The 23,654-nt window shown below is 44.6% G+C and overlaps 1 protein-coding gene across 3 annotated transcripts in view; it reads right to left on the bottom strand.

Moving 5' to 3' along the window:
• Nucleotides 1–23,654, bottom strand: part of FTO (FTO alpha-ketoglutarate dependent dioxygenase) — a 413,000-nt gene that overhangs the window by 167,196 nt on the left and 222,150 nt on the right. For all 3 annotated transcript variants that reach the window (XM_062177305.1, XM_062177304.1, XM_062177306.1), the window contains one exon: nucleotides 3,378–3,502. In XM_062177305.1, the coding sequence (XP_062033289.1) occupies nucleotides 3,378–3,502 (125 nt within the window). The remainder of the gene's footprint in view (nucleotides 1–3,377; nucleotides 3,503–23,654) is intronic.

Here is a 23,654-nt window from a genome sequence, read left to right as displayed (position 1 = left end):
GCTTCTCACTCTGACATGTTCAAGGCAAGGGGAAGCCGCTCTGAATCCCACCAGGAACAATTATTCCATAATACACAACGCCTTCAAAATTTCTGGCAATCTAGTAAAGATGCTGGGGATTTGTGTAAAATAAACAAAGGCGCTGATTCTTATTATATTTTATTTAGAAAAACAATTCGGGCATGGACATTGAACTGTACCTTTTCTTTGGTGCACTTTTCAAATGATAATTTCTTCCACTGTCACCATTAAATCTTAATCCATTCCAGCTCCTTGCATGGGTCATTGAGTCTATATGTACTGCTGTTATTTTAAAATGTTTCCCCTTGGTAGGGAAAGAGGGGGAGAAAAGATGTTGAGAGCCAGATGGGCCTCTTCACAGTTCATTTATCAAACCTAATACGCTGGGCTCCACCCTCCTCTCACTCACTATTGCGGTTAAACTTCCATATAATTTGGTAATCATTTTCATTATCAGAGAGTGACCCGAAAGCAGCCTTTTCTGGGACACCCCGTCCTTGCAGCTGCTCTTTCTCTGCCTTTTCCTACAGTAGAGCCTAAGAGCCTCAGAGTTTATTAGCTGCAGACTGACCTTTGGGTTGCGGGGGTCAGGAAGGGGTCAGATGAGAGGGCTAGCTCAGTTCTTTAAAAGCTGTAACAAGCTGTCCATCAGGCGGAGTGGACTGTATAAACAAAGCCAAATCTTCAGAAATTCTGTACCACTTCTGTTAACACTTACCCTGCATTCACACAGCTTCTCCTGATGTACTTTGGATCATTCAACTCCGGGGAAGTGAACAGACAGCCTAATAAGCCTATTTGGAGAGGGTTGTTTATGGGATTACCGAGCTTGGGGAAGGAAGCCCACAGCACTCAGATGTGCCTCTAGAATCGCAGGGTTGTGTGACACTGTGACAAACTCGGTTACCCCAAGTCATGCAGAATTGACACTTTTCTCCAAAAGCAAAATGATAGGGAACATATGCTTTCGGTTTGAGAGACTTCAGTCGAGGCCCAAACAATGGCTCAGCTCCTGGCTTGAGAGAGACACAAATATTTTACAACTGAGTTTACCAGTTTCACTTCAAATAGTCTCCCTGATGTCATGATCGCCAATGAACCTGCTCAGGAGACGGTTTATTACAACAGACTTATACTGAAGCGATTGCCAGCTGTGGCGTCTCAGCTGACCTAAATTTCTTGAAGTTCTACGGTTCCCAGCCCGTGCTCTAACGTGCAATATAAGGTAATTAGAGTCATCTGTATTTAACTTTCAACGGGGGGGAAAAAAAAATTCTATTATCTAATCTAAACGATCCCCTGGTAGCTTTGATGAAAGTAAAATACTGTAACCTACTGCCTGGCCTTTGGTGAGTGCTAATTATTTTCTGTCAAAGCACATTTTTCCTTGCGTAATTCCGAAGTACACAACAGGCCAATCTCCAAAACACAGGCAGCTCCGTCTGGGCTGCCGCTGGACATTTTCTAGCTTCCACCACCACCCTGGCCGATGGCTACTCGAGGCAACGTGCGATTCGAGGTGGCCAGACGAGGATGCTTGGAAGACGAAAATTCGAGAGGCGTGTAGTGACCGCCTGCGGGTCCCGCGCGCCCGGAGGAGCCTCAGCTCGGTCACCGGGATGGGAATGGCCAAACGGGGCTGCAGTAGATGGGGGCGAGGACGCTGGTTACTTAAAACGCGGAGGACACTTCTCCTTGGGCGCTCTCAAGACATCGCCCTCTGGAGATTGGCTTTCAGGTGTTTAGTTTTAAGGGGCTCTGCGTAATGTCAGCTGCTAAGCTTGCTCTTTCCTCCTCCCCTCCCACAAAGGACTTGAGGATTTCTGTTTCAGATGCTAGACTACATCCACTTCAACACTGGCTCCAGCTCCTGATGGAACTGTTAGCAGTGAAGGCGGAAATGCTGAAAGCCGGCTCCGTGGAGACAGGCCGCTCTGGCCACGTTGTCATGATTTGGTGTATTCGGAAATTATTGTTAACAAACCAAATGCACTCAACAAAAGCATCTGTGGACACTCTCTCTCTCTCTCTCCCCTCACCCCCCCTCTCTCCCATGCTTTGGAGGGAAGAGAGTTGGGAGAGAGATTATAGGGGAATTCTATCTCCCCCCCCTTTTTTTTATTTAACAAGAACTATCATGGGAAAGATAGAAAATGTCAGAGAACGAAACCTCTTAGTCTACACACTGATATTCCATTATTTTAATAAAGCATGCATACTTTAATGAATATAAGTAAATTATAATACAAGACAAATTCAAGTGAATTGGTACGAGTTAAATCAGACATCGGCTGGTCATTGCTGTCACTGAAACTGTCATTTACTCATTCGACCAAAATGGAGAGGGGTGAGTGGAATCGCTGGGAATTTTTCCATTATTGTTTAAATACAAGCCTGAATTCAGAGATAATACACATACCTGGAGAAGCAGATTTCTGATACCAATCAGAATCAATAGTTCATACTATCGGCCTAGAAAATGCTCATCTTCAGCCCAGTTCAGACAAATCTATTTTGACAATTCTTCCCAGTAAAGCCATCAATCAGTGTAAATGCCATTGCATGAAGTCAGGTGAAGAATATTATGGTTATCAATAAATGTTCTTGACTCCCAGGAACAGAGAATGAATTTTTGAGTGTTAGGGAAGAATGTGAGACAGAATACAGCACAGTCTTCCGGATTTCCTCTTCCTTAGCACAGGGACGGAGGGCGATTCAACAGCTTTGACAAACTACAGAGCTAAAGGACAACCTCAACATGCTAGGAAACTAGTTCCATCCATCCACGTATCAACCGCTTCTCAAAAAAGAGCAGGATAATGTGATGCTTTTTGTGCCAGCATCAGTTCTGTAAGAGCAACTTTCCACCAGTAGCAGCTTTCTAACACAGGCAACTCCATGTGGAAACAAAGTGTGCTGAAGCAAAAGCAATTCCTATTTCGTCAATTCTGCAAATGGGGTTCTAAATGGACCTACTCTGCACCAAGTGACCCAAGAGCACTGTGCGGGTTTCCCAGACATCTGGTCTACCCAAATACCCAGATTTGGGGTCTGCTGATTAAAAAACGTCCTTTCGGCTCAGGTACTTAAGTCACATTATGCTCAAGATGCAAACGTTTATGCTAAATGTTATGCCCAGGGATAAATCATATACACACCCAGACAGCGTCACGGGTCATTACAACTAATGTAGGTACCATGGACAGGAAAGCTACCTAGCTGTAATTGTCTTCAACGTGCTTATTTTTCTTGGTCCCTCAAATGAGAGGGAAAAGACCAACTGGAAGGAGGGGTTTAGCCACATATAGCCCCTGTGTGTCAGGGACAACAAATCCCCATCTCCCCGCAGAACTGACCTGGCATGCCATTCCCTCCGCAGGTTTTGACGGGTGGTGAGCGGGGCAAGGATGGCAGTCAGGATCTCATTCCTTTGTTCCACAGGGAGCCCCTCTCTTTTAACCTCATGAAGCACAGCATTTGTCTAGAAGAAATGATCCAAAAAAAGAGAAAGAAAAGGTGAAAAATTAATAATAAAAAAAAGCCCATAAGCAAATAAGGACAGTAAATCAATGGCTTTTTTATTACAGTTCCCCTGCTACCAAATCAATACAGTAAATGATGGACAAAAATGGCCGGCATATATTTTGTATTTAATCAATGTACATGGCACATAAGGTAAAGTCTAAAGCTCCATTGCCTTAAGTAACACATCAAGATACTGTGCATTCTCACTCTAATTTTCTCAGCACACCAACGATTTTTTTTTCCCTTGGGAATTGCCTACCATGAGCTATTATTAGAAATGATTTTCACGTACATTTCACTGTGAGTTGCTTGTTTTCCCTTTTCAAAAACGAACAGTCTGACTTTTGCTCTGTTTCCTGCCATCCAGCTGAGGCTTTCTGCACTGCCTCTCTTATTTGAATCATTACTTTCAATTTCTACCCATGCCAGTGGTTTTTTTTTTTTTTGGGGGGGGGGGGAGGGGAAGGTGGTAGTAATGGCTGGATTCACTTATTTTCCTTGAGTGTTGCAAAGCAAGATCTTGCAAAGAAACAAACAAAAGCACAAAACTCAGAAACAAAATTATATCTCAAGGAACATCTTTAGATGTTATAGATGTTTTTAATTTGAAGTTAGCATGGCCTCTTTGGAGATTTTTATAGCTAAGGCAACTGCTAAAAGGAATTAAGTTGTCACATTCTGTGTTCTAGTCGCTCTATATACTCCTGAGATAAGGGATGCCAATACATTTGTTTACTTGAAAGAGCACACTCTCAATTTGGCTCTCCTGTCACTTGCAACGCTACCTCTTTACTCCACTACAGCACTTCATAGTGCATATTCAGTAACTCTGAGACAACACGGAGGGGACGTACAGTGAACGCTTGTTTTTGTTGCCTACATCCATCCCCAGTGATCCTTTGTCTGGCAACAACACCCAGAACTCCTCTAGGGGAAGCCTTTTCTTGTGTTGTACATAGTCTTGGAGGGTCTGTTAACCACAGTGCCCTGCCCCTACTAAGGATGTGAGCCTGACCAACTTGATGCTCTTTTCCAGGGCTTAAGACTCTTGAGCAGAATGACAAAGATAGGAGGAAAGAACTGGATTTCTCTAGTTCCTATCACCCCTCAGAATATCCCTGATTTTCCTGAAGCTTCTGGGTCTAGAACATTGATTCCTTTGATACTGAGTTATCCAATACACTTTCGATATAATCCCATTTTATGTAAATTCACCAGAATCTGTTTTTGTTGCTTATAATAATAATAGTGATAATAAACAAATCTTCCTGATACAAACAGATAAGGGAGGAAATAGAATCTCCAGTTTGAAGGAACCTACGTAACTTCACTCACACTAGCCAGGTACAGGATCACGATTTTTGCCTCCTAGATCCAATATTAGCCCCACTACACTGGGGGATAGGCCCAGTTGGACCTCAGTTAACTTCCTTGGCAACAACATTTTCAGCCCTCCAGCACAGGGAGGAATGCCCCAGCTTCTCTGTTCCATTCCAGTACATGAAACCCAAGACTGAGTAGCTGCAAATTCAAATACCAACTCAGGTCAGACAGATGCCAGGAACGAATTAAGCAGAAGATACTCAAAGAGAGCTCATGCTATTCAGCCACTATTCAGCTCTGGCCAAGTCTGCCATTCAGAAAAGCTGTCTCAGAGCCATACTCATGAATTTTCAAAATAGACAAGAATTTTATTTTGTTTCTTTAAATGTGAAAACTCCTAATTTTATAGATGTTGAAAACCTATTTAAAACAAAAATTAAAATAGCATTTGGGCAAAACAGGAAACACCAATGGGCTAAATGGAACTCAGGCAGCTACCGATTTAATATCTTTCATTTAAAACAGATATTAATTTCCGAGAGGGCTGGGCATCAATGGATATCCTAACAACAGTATTGCTTTTCATCTGTGACACCACCCTTCATGGACTTAAAGTCGGAAGGATGCTGATAAAGTCATGTGATTTATCACAATACCTGGGGATACATATTATTCTATGAAAATGCAAAAACTTGTAAAATAAAAGGCAAGAACATGATGAAAATAAAAGTATTTTCCCCTTTGAAACTATTAAAATATTTCTTGTTTAAAAATGCATGTAGGGGCCGGTGCCGCGGCTTAATAGGCTAATTCTCCGCCTGCGGCGCTGGCACACGGGGTTCTAGTCCTGGTTGGGGCGCCGGATTCTGTCCTGGTTGCCCTCTTCCAGGCCAGCTCTCTGCTGTGGCCCGGGAGTGCAGTGGAGGATGGCCCAAGTCCTTGGGCCCTGCACCCCATGGGAGACCAGGAGAAGCACCTGCCTCCTGGCTTCGGATCAGCGCGGTGCACCGGCCGCGGCGGCCATTGGAGGGTGAACCAACGGCAAAGGAAGACCTTTCTCTCTCTCTCTCACTGTCCACTCTGCCTGTCAAAAAAAAAAAAAAATGCATGTAAGAAAGCTTGCATTGTGGTGTAGCAGGTAAAGCAGCCACCTTCGATGTCAGCATCCCATATGGATGGATGCTTGTTTGAGACCCAGTTGCTCCACTTCCAATCCAGCTCCCTGCTAATGGCCAAGGAAAAGCAGCAGAAGACGGGCCAAGTGGTTGGGGCTCCGTGTGGGAGACCCAGTGTGCCTGGGATTGAATGCCACCTTGGCTTCCCATCCAACGTCCTAATGCTCACACTAGGAGCCCAAGATGATGACTCAAGTACTTTGGTCCCTGCAACCCATGTGGGATTCAGATTGAGCTCCTGGCTCTTGATTCAGATCTAGCTGTTGTGGTCATCTGGGGAATGAAGCCGGTGATGGAAGACTGATATCTTGTGTCTGCTCTCTCTCCCCAGCAAGCACTACCTAGCACTACCACGTGTAATACCCATGGCCCACATCACACAGTCTGGAATCAATGCCCTAGAGCGTTTTTTAAACGCTTTGCAGATAAATCTATTTTCTCTCCAAATGTGTTCTTCCATGGAACTCCAACACCTTCAGCAAACAAAACATGAGCGGTTCTTTTTGAAGTTTGCATGGAGGATCTGGAGGCGCTCCTGTTGATATGTGGCATCTCTTCAGAACCCCAGGGCACCATGACATACAATTTGCTAACCCCAAACCCAACCCAAGAGCATGTGAAACAGCATTCAAGAGTTTTAACAGTTTATAAATTACTGTTAGGAATGCAAGATACTCCTCATTCTAATAAACAGTTCGATAGCTTCTCATAAAGTTAAACATATATTTTTAACATGATCTTGCTACCCATTTCTAAGGGATTTATCTAAAGAAATGAAACATACTCACACAAAAACATGTACAACGATGTTTATAGTTGTTAAATGTTCTATTATTTCACTTATTTGACATTCTGGAAAAGGCAAAACGATAGGGATAGAGAACATATCAGTAGTAACTGGGGAACAGGTTAGATGAGGGAGAGCACGAGGGAATGGTTGGTGACCACAGACTAGTCTTATCCTGACTGTGGTTGTAGCTACATTAATTTATCAATAAGTGAAAACTCAGAATTGGATACCAAAAAAAAAAACAAAAAAAAAAAACCATTTTATTGTTTGAAATTTCATAAAATTAAAAAGCATTTATTTGAGAAGCAAAGACTAAGAGAAAAAGAGAGAGAGAGAGAGATGGCTCCTATCCTCTGGTTCATTCCCCAAATGCCCCCAACAGCCAGGGCTGCACATGGGTTGAAGCTGGGAGACTTTAAAATCTCCCAGGTGGATGGCAGGAACCCAATGGCTCAAGCCAAAACGTTTGCCTTCCAAGGTCTTTATTAGCAGGAACCTGAACTCAGGAGCTACAGCCAGGAATTTTTAAGATTTTACTTATTTATTTGAGGGGTAGAGTTATAGAAAGAGAGGTCTTCCATCCACTGGTTCACTCCACAAATGGCCACAACAGCCAGAGCTGAGCTGATCTGAAGCCAGGAGCCAGTAATTATCCACCTTTCGAGAAATAACTCAAATGACACTCCTTTTTGAAGTCTTTCATGAGCCACATCCTTCCATCAAATTAAGAAAATAAGTAGGGTTGATCACCCTTCTTAAGCACCCTGGGGCTCTGAGCATCTCACAAACCATGTCACACTCCGTTGCACTTGCTTTTTCATCTTCCTCCAGATGCGAGCCCCATTGGAACAGACAGGGCCCATGGCCATTGCTTAATATCCTCCAAGGTGCCTAATTTGGCAGTGCACCACGGAAGTAGACTCCTGATCTATGCCTTTGAATAAATGAAGCCAAACTATATGCCAGAACATGTCTCGTGAGCAAGGTGAACGATCGAGCCAGAGAGTGCTATTTTAGGTCTAAAACAGTATCTGAAATAATCTTTCACTTGATTCAAACTATTCCTGAAGACAATTCTATGAAAGTAGTAAGAAGTATTTTTAAGCAATAGAATCAAGGAACAAGAAATATATGCCCCCCACTAGGTGACAGTTAAAAGGGATGGAGGTGTCTAAAAATATACAGTTTCACTATACTGTGATCACACTTAATCTATGCACACCCTCCTAATATGCCCAAGGAAGGAGCCTCGCTTTCTCCATTTCACTATGGACTCTGGTGATACATAGCCTCCTAAGGACCCCAGAGAATTCCCCCAATGTCTTCAGTTTCTCCCGGCTCAAAATTTTATGCACAAAACCAAAGGGGGGAAAAAAAAAATCCCACAACCAGAGAGAGAGATTGAGAAGAAAAGGATCAAAACTCTGAGGAGTCTTGAGTTTCACATTTGTCTTGGAAAAGTCTCCCAATTCTGAATTTATTCAAGTAAAACTCGGCAGTTCACCCACTTCTTATTGAATACATTGTTACATTCAATAACTTTGAATGTCTCCTAGTTCTAGGGCATCACAGAGAAAGTACATACTGATACACGTGCGATATGCAGAATCTGCTGCATGTAAAGTTTTCAGAGTGGAATCCACTCTGAGAAAAGGAGAAATTACAGCAATTACTCTTTACTAATAATTTTTAAAGATGTATTTATTTATTTGAAAGTCAGAGTTACTGAGAGGGAGAGACAGAGACCTCGATAACAATTTTATACAAGTCATTAATTCTTTTAGTTCCACTGTATATGGATTAACAGTTTCTTATATGTCCATAACTCCAAAACCTGGGTTTAATCTATCCCTCTTACCAATCAGCCACCTATGTCTAGGGGAACACATCAGATAGGATGGCACTCTACAAATATGTGTGGCTGGCAATCCCTCTGTTCAGGTCATTAATATATATATTCTGCTACTCTTCTTGCAAGTCCCTGAATGCCTATAAACACCATATCCCAGAATTGCATACCTTTCCCATGTCCCCATCCTCAATACTGCAATGATGGGGAAAACGGTCCTCAGAACACGTTTTACGTACAGAGCTGTCCCACGTCAGGGTTGTATTTCCCCTCTGCACACACAAATTACTAAGATATGCTGTGACTGATAATGAGGGCTAAAGGTTCAACTTGTGAAGAAACTTGCTTGAAGATGTTATCAGCTGGGAAAGCTATTTCCTCGCATCCACAGTGCCACGGCACTGTCAAAACCCCGGCCAGCCTCCCCTCTTCAAAAGTCCTGCAACAGTTTTTTTTTTTCCTTTCTTTCTCCTTTTTTTTTTTTTTAAAGAAGAAAGGCCCAGAACCCACTGAGATAGCCTTAGTCCCATCAAAGAGAGGTCGAGCTCAGGTCTTCCTTCATTTACTGATTGTCAGTTTAAGACGCCTCTTTTGTGAGGCCTCCGCAGCTCAATGCTGAGTGATGTCTTCACGTTTTCTAAACTGGACTGGACACCACCACCGATTTCCAGCATGCTGGGATCCACAGCCCAGCAGAACAAATAAACATTCCTCCCAACCCCTTTGCCTACCTTATCTCCCTCTCTGGGAGCAGGCGGTTTTTGGGGGTGCTGATGTTTACACAATGTGAAAACTTTCTTTCCTCTGTTTCCTGAATTTGAGAAAACACATCCTGGATGACCTGGGCTAAGAGATAACACCAAAGTCACCACTGGGTGCCCTGTCTACTGGACTACTTAAGGCTGCTGTCCTCCGCTTGGCCCAGCCCTCCCCCACTCCTCACAGGGGACTCGCCGAGGAGAGCAGGAGATAAACTCCACTGTCTGGAGAGGGAGGCACAAAGGCAGAAGTCTCCTAGAGGCTGCCAACAAAGCAGGCTTTCATTCCCTCCGGAAGACACACTGGGTTCAGTTCATCTCAAAGGCCTACTTTATCTGAAGGAACATCTCTGCAGACTTCACCAAAGGCATCCTCCAATCTGTACCAGGAAGACAGACTTCGGCATTCATTTCCATCATGTACTATCCACTAGGGGAGCTAGCTCAGGGTAATCAAGAATATTTGTCTGCGAGGAAGAAAATGCAGGAAAAATGCTGCTTTGATGAGTCTCCCTACCTCTAAAGGGGCATAAGTAGAGGCACCTAACTCACAAAGCTCTTGTGAAGATGAGATGAGATGAGCCTGCCTATGCAAAATGCCTGATCGACAGTAGAAATCATTATTACCAACAGCAGCAGCAATCCTCATAGATGTAAGAACCAATACAGAAGATAGGCATGCTGATGTTTTAACAAAACCAAAATCCTCAAAATAGCATGGCCACAATTGAATGATTAATTTTCCCCCGAAGCACTTGCATAGTGTCTCCCAGTTTTCTCCTCTTCCCAGTGAAGCAATCACTGGACCTCATCTGTTTCCCTGGAATCCAGGGAGCCACGGCAGCCTGTCTGGCACTGCATGCGGTCTCGGGGACAGTCACGTGGGTGACCACTGGAATGCTCAGCCTGCTGGAGGAAAGGATGGCTCGCCTCTGCACATTTCACCTGGGACTCGGGGGCAGCCTAGGAGAGCCAGACCTCCGAGCTCCGCTGGCCAACTCTGGTGTCACAGATGATGGTGAAAAACAGCTCGTGTGTTTGTCAAGGAAAGCAAAGAAAGAAAGGAAAAAAATTAGGAAAAGGAGGGAGGGAGAAGGTGAAGAGGGGAAAAAAGTGTTGTTTATAGAAGCCAGCTGCTTGGGCCTTGGCGCCGGCAGCCCCTCATCCTGCTATTTTATGCTTGCAACCCCACTGCCCCCACTGGCACAGGTACAACTCAGTGTTGACTTCAGTGCTTCAGAGAGCACTCGACTGATTTTGTACATGATTAATTGCCAAAGACATGGCTGGCCATATGGAACAGAGAAAGCATCAAGTAATTCATACTTCTGTATGTGATCGCCTGGCCCCTGGTGTTTTAATGTACAGGAAAGAGCTAGTGTAGCACAGCCCTGGTGTCTTGCCCCTGACAGCCCATTAAGAAATCTCAAAGCACCTAGTCGAAGTTATGCTGTTGGCTTTTCAATAGCAGCCTAATAAAACAGAAGCAAAGCTTTCCAACTAGTCTTAAATCTTTCACATACAGTACATTAACTACTGCGGCTAAAACAACGGGCTTCTTATGATAGGAAATGGGATTTGATTTCTAGTCTCTGCATACTTACTGAAAGCTTTTTCTGACCTTTATGGAGTTTACAAAATCATTGTTCTTTCTCCCCCTTGCTTTCCAAGTAGCCTAATAGATTCGTTGGCTTCAGTAGAGTCAACTCTTCGGCATGCATAAAGGTGATTCATAGACAGGGGAAAGATCCAGCAAAAGTCCTCTCACCAGCGCAGCCCAGGGCTCACTCTAGATTCACAAGCACTCGTCTCCTTTAAAGCCAAGAAAACACGAGATCTCTACGCTGGGGTCAGGGAGCCTCACAAACATCCTTATTGCCCTCACCTCTTTGCCACCACTCTGCAAAATGGATCCATTCCACTCTGGGAAAGAATACCCATTTATTTCCTTCATCGTTGACCAGGTGACACTCCGCTGCCAGCAAGAGGGGAAGGTGCCACCTTAGGCGCAATGCAGTCCCAGTGCAGGGTCTATTAGCTTGATCCACTGCTAAAGGGTCTGCACTGTTGCCTTCAGCCACAGGGGAAGTTATATATAGTTTCTCTCTCTCTCTCTTTCTCTCTCCTACATTATTTTCCTTTCAGGGACTTCTAAATGATAGCACTAAAAATTGCAATACCTCAGTATTTCCTCTGTCAGGTCTGACATGTCTTGGTGGGGGTGATTTTGTTGGCAGTTCCTATCAGAAAATACCTACACACTGTTTCCTTTTTCTCTTTTTAAATGATTTGTTTATTTGAAAGAGTTACAGAGAGAGAGAGGAAGAGAAAGTAAGTGAGAGAGATGGGGGAAGAGAGGGAGAGGGAGAGGGGGAGAGACGGAGAGAGAGAGAGAGAGAGAGAGAGGGAGAGAGAGAGAATCTTTTACCCACTGGTTCACTCTCCAAATGGCTTCAAGGGCTGGGGCCGGGCTGGGCTGTGTTGGGCCGGGCCAGCCTGAAGCCAGGGGCCAGGAGCTTCTTCCTGGTCTCCCGCATGGATGGCAGGGGCCCAAACACTTGGACCATCCTCCACTGCTTTTCCCAGGCTATTATCAGGGAGCTGGATCGATGTGGAGCATCTGGGATGCACACCGGCACCCATATGGGATGGCGGTGTCTTTACCCACTCCGCCACAATGCTGGCCCCTACACAGTCAGTGTCTTCTGTCTGTAGATTTTTAGTTATTGCAATTATCCTCACACCAGAAGCCACCAGATATGGGAGATTCCACTTGGCTGCCTATTCATTAGCAGGGCTGTGATTGCCTCTGCTGATGAAATGAGCTAACGACCCATTCAGAGCTCCCAGCCAATGGGAAATTCTCTGCCTCTCCGCTTCCTCTCCTTACTTAAAAACTGCTGGTGCTTTCCAGGATGAGCAACTCAACCAATAAACAGTATCACGAAACAGAGACCAGGAGGGAGATTCTTAGAAAAAAACAGCAACAGGAGCACTGAAATTGACTCACTAATACGAGGGAGCTTCAAAAAGTTCACGGAAAATACGTATTATGAGAAAACTACAGAAAGGATTTCAAAAACTTTGCACTAAAATAAATTTATATTTTAGTTCCATTTTTTCATGAAACATTTTTTTCAAAGATTTATTTATTTATTGGAAAAGCAGAGTTATGGGGGGTGAGGGGAGACAGAGGTCTTTTATCTGCTGGTTCACTCTCCAAGTAGCCCCAACAACTGGTGCTAGGCCAGGCCAAAGCCTTGTGCCCCATCTGGATTTCTTACATGGGTAGCAGGGACCCAAGCACTTGGGCCATCTTCCAGTGCTTTCACAGGTGCATCAGCAGGGAGCTGAATGGGAAGTGGAACAGCTGGGACTCCAATATAGGATGCCAGCATTGCAGGTGGCAGCTTAACATGCTGGACCACAATGCTGGTCCCTCCATAAGCTTCTTAAAGTAACCTCATATGGCACTACTGAAAAACCCAAGCTCTCTACAAAGACAAAAAACAAAAAAAGACCTCTCTGCCCATTAGTCAGAAAACAAGTTTTATTTTATTATGGTACTCTCTCTAAAGTGTTTTGATAATGTTATTCCCATTTCAGATTTTCACCCACCCACTTCATGAGGACATGCCCAACAAAAATATGTATCAGTGACAAAAGCACTAACACGCTAATTCTTGTTTGTTTGCTTTAATTTTCTTTGTATTGATTTGAGAGGCAGAGACAGAGAGACAGATAGCTCCCATCTGCTGTTTCACTCCCCCAAATGCCAGCAACGGTCCCCAGGCAGGGCCAAGAGCAGGAGCTGGGAATCTATTCCAGGTCTCCCATGTGGATGGTAGATATCCAATCGCTTCAGTCATCACCATTGCCTCCCAGGACACCGGAATCAGGAGCGGCCCCCCAAAATGGAATCTAGGTACCACGATGTAGTATGCAGGCATCCTAACCTACATCTTAACTGAGTTGCGAAATGTCCATCCAACATGTGTATTCTTTAAATCTGCAGCTCCCTGTTACTGCAATAGTAGCTCTAATCAATTACACATAAAGCATTTTGCCTATACTTTTATATAAGCATTCATGTACATATACACATAATAAAAAAGTAATAAACATGTAAGTATCTTCCTAAAAGTCTTATCCAAGGAAATAAACCCACCAAAGCTGCAAAAAAAAAAAAAACCTTCAGCGAAGAAAATGAAGTTCTAAAAGGGAACCATGGCACTTAGCACTACTACCTGGACCTGGAATTAAGTATGGACGTATCTATATATTTCACACAACGAACAGCAGAACGACAGCCGTCTTCTCTCCAATCAGTTCAGTAGGATGAAAGGCAAAGGCCTCTTCATCAAAAATTATTCACTCTGCAAATAAAGGCAAGGACACTCCTAACCCCATCACAACACACATAGGCCCACTTGCCGCTCTTAGCAATCTCGATGCACTAGTCTGTCTGTTAATTGAAGGCGAAGAATGGTTAGCTACACCCAGCACTAAGTAATCGAGCTGATGATGTTTGGTCTAAAAAATGGCTTAGCACTTTCTGATGCCTGGGCAAGGGAAAAGTTACCCAGGATCTCCATGAGATCAGCTCCCTCCTTCTCCCAAACATCAGTAGCACAAAGGCTGAAGTGGTCTGTCGTGCACACTGGATTATATGAAGTGTAAAACATTGGAGGGAGAGGGGAAGGGGCGGGGTGGAAAAGGCCTTTGAAAGGGAACGGGGGAAAAAGAAATCACACTTGCAAGAGGATCCAGCTGACAGCTCAGTCCCTAACAAGTGAGACAAGTGAATATGTTTGGAAACATTGTGAATGCAGGGAGAGCCCAGGCCTTTTGTCTGCAGCCCTACAGTGTGTCTTTAACCCAACTGCTGCCCGCATCACTGAACATATGTTTTCTACACAAGAACTGAAGCAGAAAAGACTCTTTGTTATAATTCACTCCTTTGTATATATCTGCAACCCCCTCCCTTCCACCCATCCCCTCTTTCAGTAACATCCAAACCAAAGTCCCAGTGGAAATTTTAACTGCTTGAGAGAGTGAAGCCAGAAGGGCCACCTGAGACCTTACTGCTGCCCCCAGGCCTACAGAACTGGTCCCCTCTCAGTGGCAATAAGAACAACAGCTACATTTACTTAGTGTTCACTATCTACCAAGCCAACAAGCATCTCATTGACGTTATCTCGTGCGACCGAGCAATCACCAGGTATGAGCTGCCTTCATTTCCAAGATGAGGAAATGGAGGCCCAAGAGAGGGCAAATGATTCCTAAAAGCCACAAGCAAAGAGTTGAGTTCCAGCCATGTGGAGTTGGAAGTGCCTGTGGGACACTTAGCAGGCAGAGTTCCATATATACATATGGAGCACTACACACACACACACACACACAAGTTTGGAAAATTCTACCTACGTACACCATTCTGCACTTCAAATGTCATCATGTCTGAACTGGGATCCGGACAGAACTCAAATTTAAGCAAAGCCGATGAGTGGGTTTCTTAGCTCTCGGCTGCAGTGACAAAAAACACTACGGTTGGTGGGTCAGGGGGTCTCCCGTGTCCTCAGTGACTTTGGCAGGGGGAAGAAGAGCAAAGGGTTGGAAAGACAGCTGCCTTGGTGATCACGTTGGTCACGGGCAAGTTACTTACCGTCTCTGAACCTCGGTTTCCTCATTTGCAAAATGAGAAGATGTGGAGCAGCTACTTGGGAGGGTTGACAAGATGCATTTTTGACACACAACGCTCTTAAAATAGTTCTTGATATGTGGCAACCAGTCACTAAGTGTCAGCCACCATTCTTTCTCCCTAGAATTTTTTTTTTTTTTTGCCAAGATGTAGGATAAATCTAGAGGACTTAGAGCCACAGTAAAGCTAATAAAATCCATCAGCATATTTTATAGTCCCCTCTCTCCCTGTTCGGTGTTACAGTGCATATGTAGCAGATCAGCTGCCATCTCTTCACTTGGATGCTTTCTGAGTTAGATGATGATGATGGTACAGCAGCTGACATTACTGAGCACTTTCCACACACCAGGTATTGCTCACGCGTATCATACCCTTGAATACTAACAATAAATCTATGCGTTAGAGGTATCTTCATTTCCATTTTGCAGATGGAAAAAAAAATGAAACTCAGAAAGGTTAAGTAATTTGACAAATTTTATACCATTAGTACGCAATGGAGCCAAACCAAGCCCCGGGCATCATGGCTGGAGCTAGCACATGTGTAAAGTGACTCAGACTACATAAAGTGTTTTCATGAACATTATTTCATTCGATCCTCATAAATGCTACATGAATTAGGCAGAACAAATATTGTTAACCACATTTTGAGGCTCAGCTAAAACTAGGAAGAGGTCTCAAAAAATTCACAGAAAAACTGAATTAAAAGATAATAAGTAGGTCCGGCATTGTGGCTTAGCGGGTAAAGCTGCTGCCTGCAGTGCCAGCATCCATATGGGTGCCAGTTCAAGACCTGGTTGCTCCACTTCTGACCCAGCTCTCTGCTATGGCCTGGGAAAGCAGAAGATGGCCTAAGTCCTTGAGCCCCTGCACCCACGTGGGAGACCCAGATGCAGCTCCTGGCTCCTGGCTTCAGAGTGGCACAACTCCAGTCATTGCAGCCATTTGGAGAGTGAGCCAACAGATGGAAGACTCTCTCTCTGTCTCTGTCTCTCCTTTTCTCTGTGTAACTCTGATTTTCAAATAAATCTTAAAAAAAAAAAAAAGTATAATAAGCATTTCTTGGAGCCAGTGCTGTGGCTTGGAGGGTTAAAACATCCCTGGTCTGCAGTGCCACATTCCGCTTCTGATCCAGCTCCCTGCTAATGCGCCTGGGAAAGCAGTGGAAGATGGCCCAAGCCCCTGGGCCTCTGCACCCACATGGGAAGAGTTTCCTGGCTCCTGGGTTTGGATTGGCTCAGCTCTGGCCATTGTGGCCATTTGGGGAGTGAACCAGCAGATGGAAGACCTCTCGCTCGCTCTCTCTGTGTGTGTCTCTACCCCTTGCTGTACCTCTGTCTTTCAAATGAATAAAATAAATCTTTTTTAAAAAAGATAATAAGCATTTCTCTAGGAACTTTTTGAAGCCCCTTGATAAATCATTCAGTATCAAAACTGTGAAAGAGTTGAGCAAAGACTAGAACTCAGGTGTTCCAACTCTAAGCCCAGCCCATTTTATACTGGAGTGTACCAATGACAAATTCCCACTTGATAACTCAATCAATGATAGCTAGGTCTCCGCTATATAGTGGACATGCCTGGCCACTCATAGCTTACAATGTAGGTAGGGAAAACTATGCATATGGGGTGAAAGTTAATCAAGGGAGTTACACAAAATAATGGTTCTATTTAATTAAGCTTTTGGCATTGATTCTGACATATAAAATAGTTATTCTGCTGTATTAGAATGCCCTGTTCATTACCTACCATAACCTTAACACTATCATTTAAACTCTGGTCTACTCAGTGCTGTTATTCTTTTTACTTTGAGGCAATGAAAACTAAAATGTAGATGTGATTAATAAATATCACCACAAAAGCCATCCATGCTTCCCAACCTTATTTTTCATAAGATTTCTGAGGTCAAAGTATGTCTCACTAAAATGAAGCAGCTCATGCTAGTCAGAGTGTGACCACTAAAATTCTAAATGAAGCTAATAATCTGGTAGGGAAAGATAATTCAGTGAAATCACATGGATAGAGCTGCTGCACCTGTCCTTAGAAAATACCTAAGACAAACGCAGTTCCTGCCAAAACCCTATATGGGTTCTACAGAATCTTGGGCATCAGCACTAACTGCTACTTGGCACATATTTACCCAGAGGAGATGGACAGATGCAGGCAGGCAGACAGACAGACAGACACACACATACACACACACATATATACATACATACACACATGATTCTGTGATACGGTTCTCAAACAGGAATTTAGGACATTTTATCCCGCACTTTAAGATCCTATCATTAATGTATTGATAGTATAGCTATAAAAAAATCACAGTAGATTTATAATTGAAGATGTTAATAACAATAAAAATAACAACAGTAACTATGACTTCCTTGACATTTACCATGGGCCAACCTCTATCCTTTTAATATATTTCTCATTTAAATCTTCATAACAATTCAGTGAATTGTTTTATTATTATCCCCATTTATAGATAAGAAAATCAAAGCACAAAGATATTAAGCACTTACCTTAGATCACACAGCTGGCAGACAGTAGGGACAAGGTTGAAGCCCAGGCGGTCTGCAAGCAGTTCTTTCTCTTGCCTACGAAACTATGTAATGACTAATAAAATATGAAGTACTTTCTGTGAGGCAGGGTTACAACACTGCATTTAATTCTTTTTTTTTTTTTTTCTGACAGGCAGAGTGGACAGTGAGAGAGAGAGACAGAGAGAAAGGTCTTCCTTTGCCGTTGGTTCACCCTCCAATGGCCGCTGCGGCCGGCGCACCGCGCTGATCCGAAGCAAAGAGCCAGGTGCTTATCCTGGTCTCCCATGGGGTGCAGGGCCCAAGCACTTGGGCCATCCTCCACTGCCCTCCCAGGCCACAGCCAAGAGCTGGCCTGGAAGAGGGGCAACCAGGACAGAATCTGGCACTCCGACCGGGACTAGAACCTGGTGTGCCGGCGCCACAAGGCGGAGGATTAGCCTATTGAGCCACAGCACCGGCCAACACTGCATTTAATTCTTTCAACAACCCAACAAGCTAGGTTGGTATCATTAACAGATTCACTTTACAAGTAAAGGGACCAAGGATCAGAGTGTTGAATAACTGGCCCAGGATCTCACTGCCAGTGGCTGGCAAACTAAGGCAGGTTAGCAAAACTGGGGTAAATGATACTAAGCTCTTGACAATGGTTTCAGTAATGGACTCAGTTTCAGAGATGCGCTCTGATGGTGGAAGAAGCAATAGCTTGTTTCCTCTTTGTTGAGTCTCACTTGGTAGACACATAGAAGAGGACCTGGTATCACAGTGAACAGCATCATTTTATGGATACAGATAGACAGCAATCAAATGACTGGGGAGCCTCAGAGCTACCAAACTATCCACATAGATCCATTCCAGGTAACTTGATTCCTAGTGGTAAGTCCAGGTTGAAAATAAAATAGTTCAGCATTTTCCTCAACCCCTTCTCGCTTTGAGTATCATATATGAAAGGAACATGGCTGTCAGAGGGAAACACTAACTTCTGGATGCTAGAATTTTCCAGAAGGATTCAAAGCCCACTGGTTGGTAGATGCCATTCTGTTTATAAATGTTCAGTGACACTGGCAATAACCATCACTAGATCTAAAGATCTTAAGCAGCAGAAATGTAGCTTCTTTCTGGCGAGGAACAAATATTCAATGGGCACAGAGCGGTTGGTGTAAAGGCATGATTTAAGAAGCACCTATCAACTTGCTAGAGTCTGTGTCTGAAGTTCGTAGGAAAACGATCTTCAACCGCAGACTTCATGTGAACTTAGAAAACTATCTTGACACAGCATTCATTTTGTTAAATCATTCCAACTGTGTTTTGGAATAACAGAGAAAAATACTGTGGAAAGTTCAAGGAGAACACAGAGGGATTCAGCACAGGAGTGAGACACGCAGGGCCCTTTGTCATGAGCAGGAGTAGGAATCCGTCTGGGAGCCCTGCCTTTGCCCTTTAACTCATCTTTTAGTGCCTCCCACTGGTGCCCTGGAGCCCAGAGTTACAAACTACATTCATTTTTAGGGAAAGGAAGCAATCGTTCCAACTTCAACTATGAACCTCTGTGAAGAGCCCTATCCCCCAGTGAAGCACCTTGAGGTAAGTAGGGTGTGGACCACGCAGAGATTAATCTTAACTTGAGAAAGCCAATGGGGTTGCCACAAAGTCGTTTTGGGAGCCCCAAGGATCACAAAAGCCACTTTTCTGCTTTGATGAATGCACTCTGAAACCTGCAAATCACTACTCCTGTTGCCTGGAATTGCTACTGAACTCTAACTTGCTGCATTCAGATGGTTTTATGCTTTGATAGCCAGATATTATTGGCTCATCTTGGGGAGATAATTGCCTCTCCTGCCTTGTTTAGCGGCGATGCATTCCATGCTCACGGATTAAACCGTGGTAGAAAGCCAGGGACGGGCCTGGCCCTTTCACGCTGAAATTGTCTCCATGAGACGGAGCAGGAACACTTTAACTTGGGGGTTTCAGACAATGGGTGTTCTGAAAGGATTAGAAAAATGGGCAACAAGTGAAGCTCCTCCCCAGCCCAGTGTTTGGGTCTACCACCTGCTGCGGTATTTTTGTTTCAGTAACAAAGAGGCCTTCATGTTTGAGGCTCATATTTAATGTTTGCTGAATGGGCCCCTTGAGCTTAGGTTAACTCTTCAGGAACAGAAAAAAATATTTCTTGCCTGACAAATATACCAAGCAACCTACTTTCCTGATTGGCCCCCGACAAATCAATACATGCGTATCTAGGGGCATATGGGCATCTGCCCACTTACCTTCAGACAACACCCTGGGGTAGGAGGGATCCTCTATTTATATTTAATAAAGTATTATTGGTCAATAAGAGCTGCATAACATTTGTGATTTCATGGTTCACTACAGTAACAGGTGCTGTGGTGAACAGGAATGTAAAGTGTTAAAAAGAAAGGGGGTGGAGGGGGGCGAGGATCACTTCAGAGACATTAAGCAGCTTTAAACACTGACAGCAGAAAGGGAAAATTTTTAAGCAATTTGGTCGGGTCAGTAAAAAGTAACACAGGTCAAAGGAACAAAATGGTACCCAAAAATTCTGCCTATTGATAAATGAGCGCACTGCTTTGTGGTTGGGTGCACAAGGCGAAGGCTCAACAACTGTTGGATAGAAACAAAAATATGCTCTCTTTGTGGCTCCATTACAATAAGTCACTTCAGCTTGGGGAACGCAGGGGGTTCCCATTCTGCCCATATAGGCGGCTGGGGTATACATTAATGAAAACAAACGGGGCCATTTTCATTGTAACCATGCAGAAGGGTTAAGCATTTGACCTTCAAGTATGGTGTGCTTGTGCTCAGTGGAAAGGTTCTTGACAATATAAACAAGAATTACTGCTGTTAGAGAAAGGGGACACAATTAAAAACAATCTCAGATGCTTGTTGTACAGCTGTTCAAGTTTCAGCTCTGTCTGACCTCTAAGGACGCTCCATGTTTAACGGGCACAATTTAAGATATGTTAGTGAGTCGCTAAACCATTCACCATCGAGATCTTTCCACTGGGGAGTACCTAGCCTCACACACACAGCGCTTTTCCCGTAATGAGATTTTACGCTCTGGGGTTTACCCTGAAGGCCACTTGCCGTCCCAATCTGTCCTCCACTTGCTTGTGACCACCCTGAGGAGTGGCCAAAGGCGACATCATATAGGGACTTGGCAGGAGGCTGGAATGTTCGACTTCACAGAGCACAATTCCTTTAAAACAGCTTACAAAAGAAAAAAAAAGTTATCATACCTTACTTTCCCCAAAAAACACATTACTGAAGAAAAGTTTTGACTGTAAACAATAATTGGCCTGAAAAGCATTTTTTTTTTTTTTAATTTGGACAACAACATGATCACTTATTTCCGATCTGCAAAAGAGAAAGCCCTGAGATGCTCCCCCTCTTCACACATACACACACAGCCAGGGACAGTCAGAAAAAACAGAAGCAGTGCTTCTGAGACATCACAGAAGAACAGAAAGTCTAAGGTAAAAAGAGGGGAGCCTCTGTCCAAGCTGAGGGGTCTTCCTGTCGTTTGATCTTCTTAGAGTCAGCGTAAGGCTCTGAAACACTTCCACAAGTGAGAGGGTCCCTGGGAAGTGGCTGTGGGCACGCAGTGTCCTCCACTGGGGAAGGACAATGCTGCAAGGCCCGGGGGCCTCTGCCTGGGCCTACCGCCGGCTTCCCAGCCACACACCAGGGCAGATTTGAGGAGGTGATCCTTCCTAGGGAAGAAGGGAAGTCCTGGTGAGGAGAAACAAAAGCAAGCGACGGGCCAAATCTCCCGTCCAGAGCAGGGCGCGCGGGGAAAGTTTTGCTTGTCAAACACACTTTAATCTCTAAAGTCACTGGGCTTTGATGTTGCCCCAAACAGAAAACCTACACGGTTTGCAAGCTTTGCAGCATTTCGAGTGGCAGCAGCTTCACGCCCAGGGTTTTTCCTTCAGAGATTAAGGTTTATTTTATCCCTGATGTTCCCCGCGTCTCGCTCTAAGAGTCTCATCAGAGACAAGGACATTTCCCTGGCCTCTGACTCATCAAATAACACCAAACTGCTATTCATCAAATCAAGTTCGTTTTTCAGGGAACAAAGCTGCTGGAGATGATCCGAACTGTGGGGTAATCACTGTCACTCTGACAAGACAGAAGTGTTTTCTTTTTGCAAAGAGTCAGCTCCTAGGGGAGATGACAAAAATTGACTAAAAATGGCTGCACTAATCTCTGTATTATAAAAGACCACACAATTCATGGCTTAGGATGAAATGAGGAGAAGCAAAATAGACGCAGGAGAAGAAAGAAACAGATCATCACCTCTGCTCACACATCAAAGACAACCCGCCACCAGGCCCGGTGCTCAAATAACGCTAAGTCACCCAGGACGGAAGCCGTGTCAAAGGCCACTGCAGGCCCGCACAGTGCACTGGCAGAGGCTCTGGGTGTCTGCACCAACACTTCTCTCTGCAAACTGCATCTTATTCTTCTGACCTCAAGGTGAGGCCTGACCTATAAGGATAATGTACAGGGCTAAGAAGCTGGTGGTAAATTTCAATGGGATCGTGGCTCCAGCTTAATGGATTCCAGCACTACTTAGGCCAGTGATGGTTGGGATCACAGAATGGATCTCTTGCCTGGATGTTGAGACACGGACTTCTCACCTCAGCACTGCTGCCAACTACAGTGAACCCGGGAACAAGCTGCGTCCTGGTTCTCCACATCCCCATCAGTGTAAGATTCCACCCTCAACATTCTTCTGCATTGACAGATTGATTGATTTATTTGCAAGGCAGAGTGACAGAGGGAGTTAGAGACAGAGAGATAGAGATTGGTCTGACAGGCGCTGCGGCTCACTAGGCTAATCCTCCACCTGTGGCACCGGCACACCGAGTTCTAGTCCCAGTTGGGGCGCCAGATTCTGTCCTGGTTGCTCCTCTTCCAGGCCAGCTCTCTGCTGTGGCCCGGAAAGGCAGTGGAGGATGGCCCAGGCCCTTGGGCCCTGCACCTGCATGGGAGACCAGGAGGAAGCACCTGGCTCCTGGCTTCAGATCGGTGCTGCACGCTGGCCATAGCGGCCATTTGGGGGGTGAACTAACGGAAGGAAGATCTTTCTCTCTGTCTCTCTCTCTCACTGTATAACTCTGCCTGTCAAAAAATTTAAAAAAAGAGAGAGAGATTGGTCTACCGTTGGCTAGTTCACTCCCCAACTGGCCGCAACAGCCAGGGTTGGTCTGTGCTGAAGCCTGGAGCCCAGAACTCCATCTGGGTCCCACGTGGATGGCAGGGGCCCAAGCACTGAAACCATCAGGGTCATTGCCCACTGCTTTCACAGGCTCATGAGCAGGGAGCTGGTTTGGAAGCAGAGCAGCTGCACCTCAACCAGCACTCAGACAGGATGCCAGCATCACAGGCAGTGGCTTCACCTGCGCACCACAATGCCGGCCCCAACCCTCAACATTCTATGTGTGTGATGTAGACTGTTGATGAGGATGCATTAGTCAAGGCAAACAGGGCTCATTGTACTTTTGGCAAAACAAAAGGCAAAACAAGAAAAGCCTTCTAAATGCACAGACTTCATAGAAAAAAGAAACTATATTCCCACTTTCAGGTGCAGAAAACACACACTCTTTGGATGTCTTATTCTTCAATGACGCTAACGGAAATTGCTCCTTTTTCAATCAAGAATGTCAATGTGTCTCTGAAGAACTAACATGTAAAACCACAAAACACACCACGGAGGGGGATGAGACTGGTCTGACCCCAGCATGGGAATGGCAGAAGCGACAGCATAATGCAGGATGGCTTCTGACTGCACGACTCTCCTAGAGATTACTCCTTGGGGCTATCTTAGGACACCCATAACTGTGTGTGAGGTTTCTACTCTAAATTCCAACAATTGGATTCTCTTCCTGGTACCTCCAGCTACGCTACAACAACACCCAGCCATTTCCCTCTGCTTTTCCACACTAGACACACAC

This window comes from Lepus europaeus, chromosome 19 (genome assembly GCF_033115175.1).
Source record: "Lepus europaeus isolate LE1 chromosome 19, mLepTim1.pri, whole genome shotgun sequence".
NCBI lineage: Eukaryota > Metazoa > Chordata > Mammalia > Lagomorpha > Leporidae > Lepus > Lepus europaeus.
Note: the sequence above shows the minus strand (reverse complement) of the source record. Positions and strands in the feature narration are given on the sequence as shown.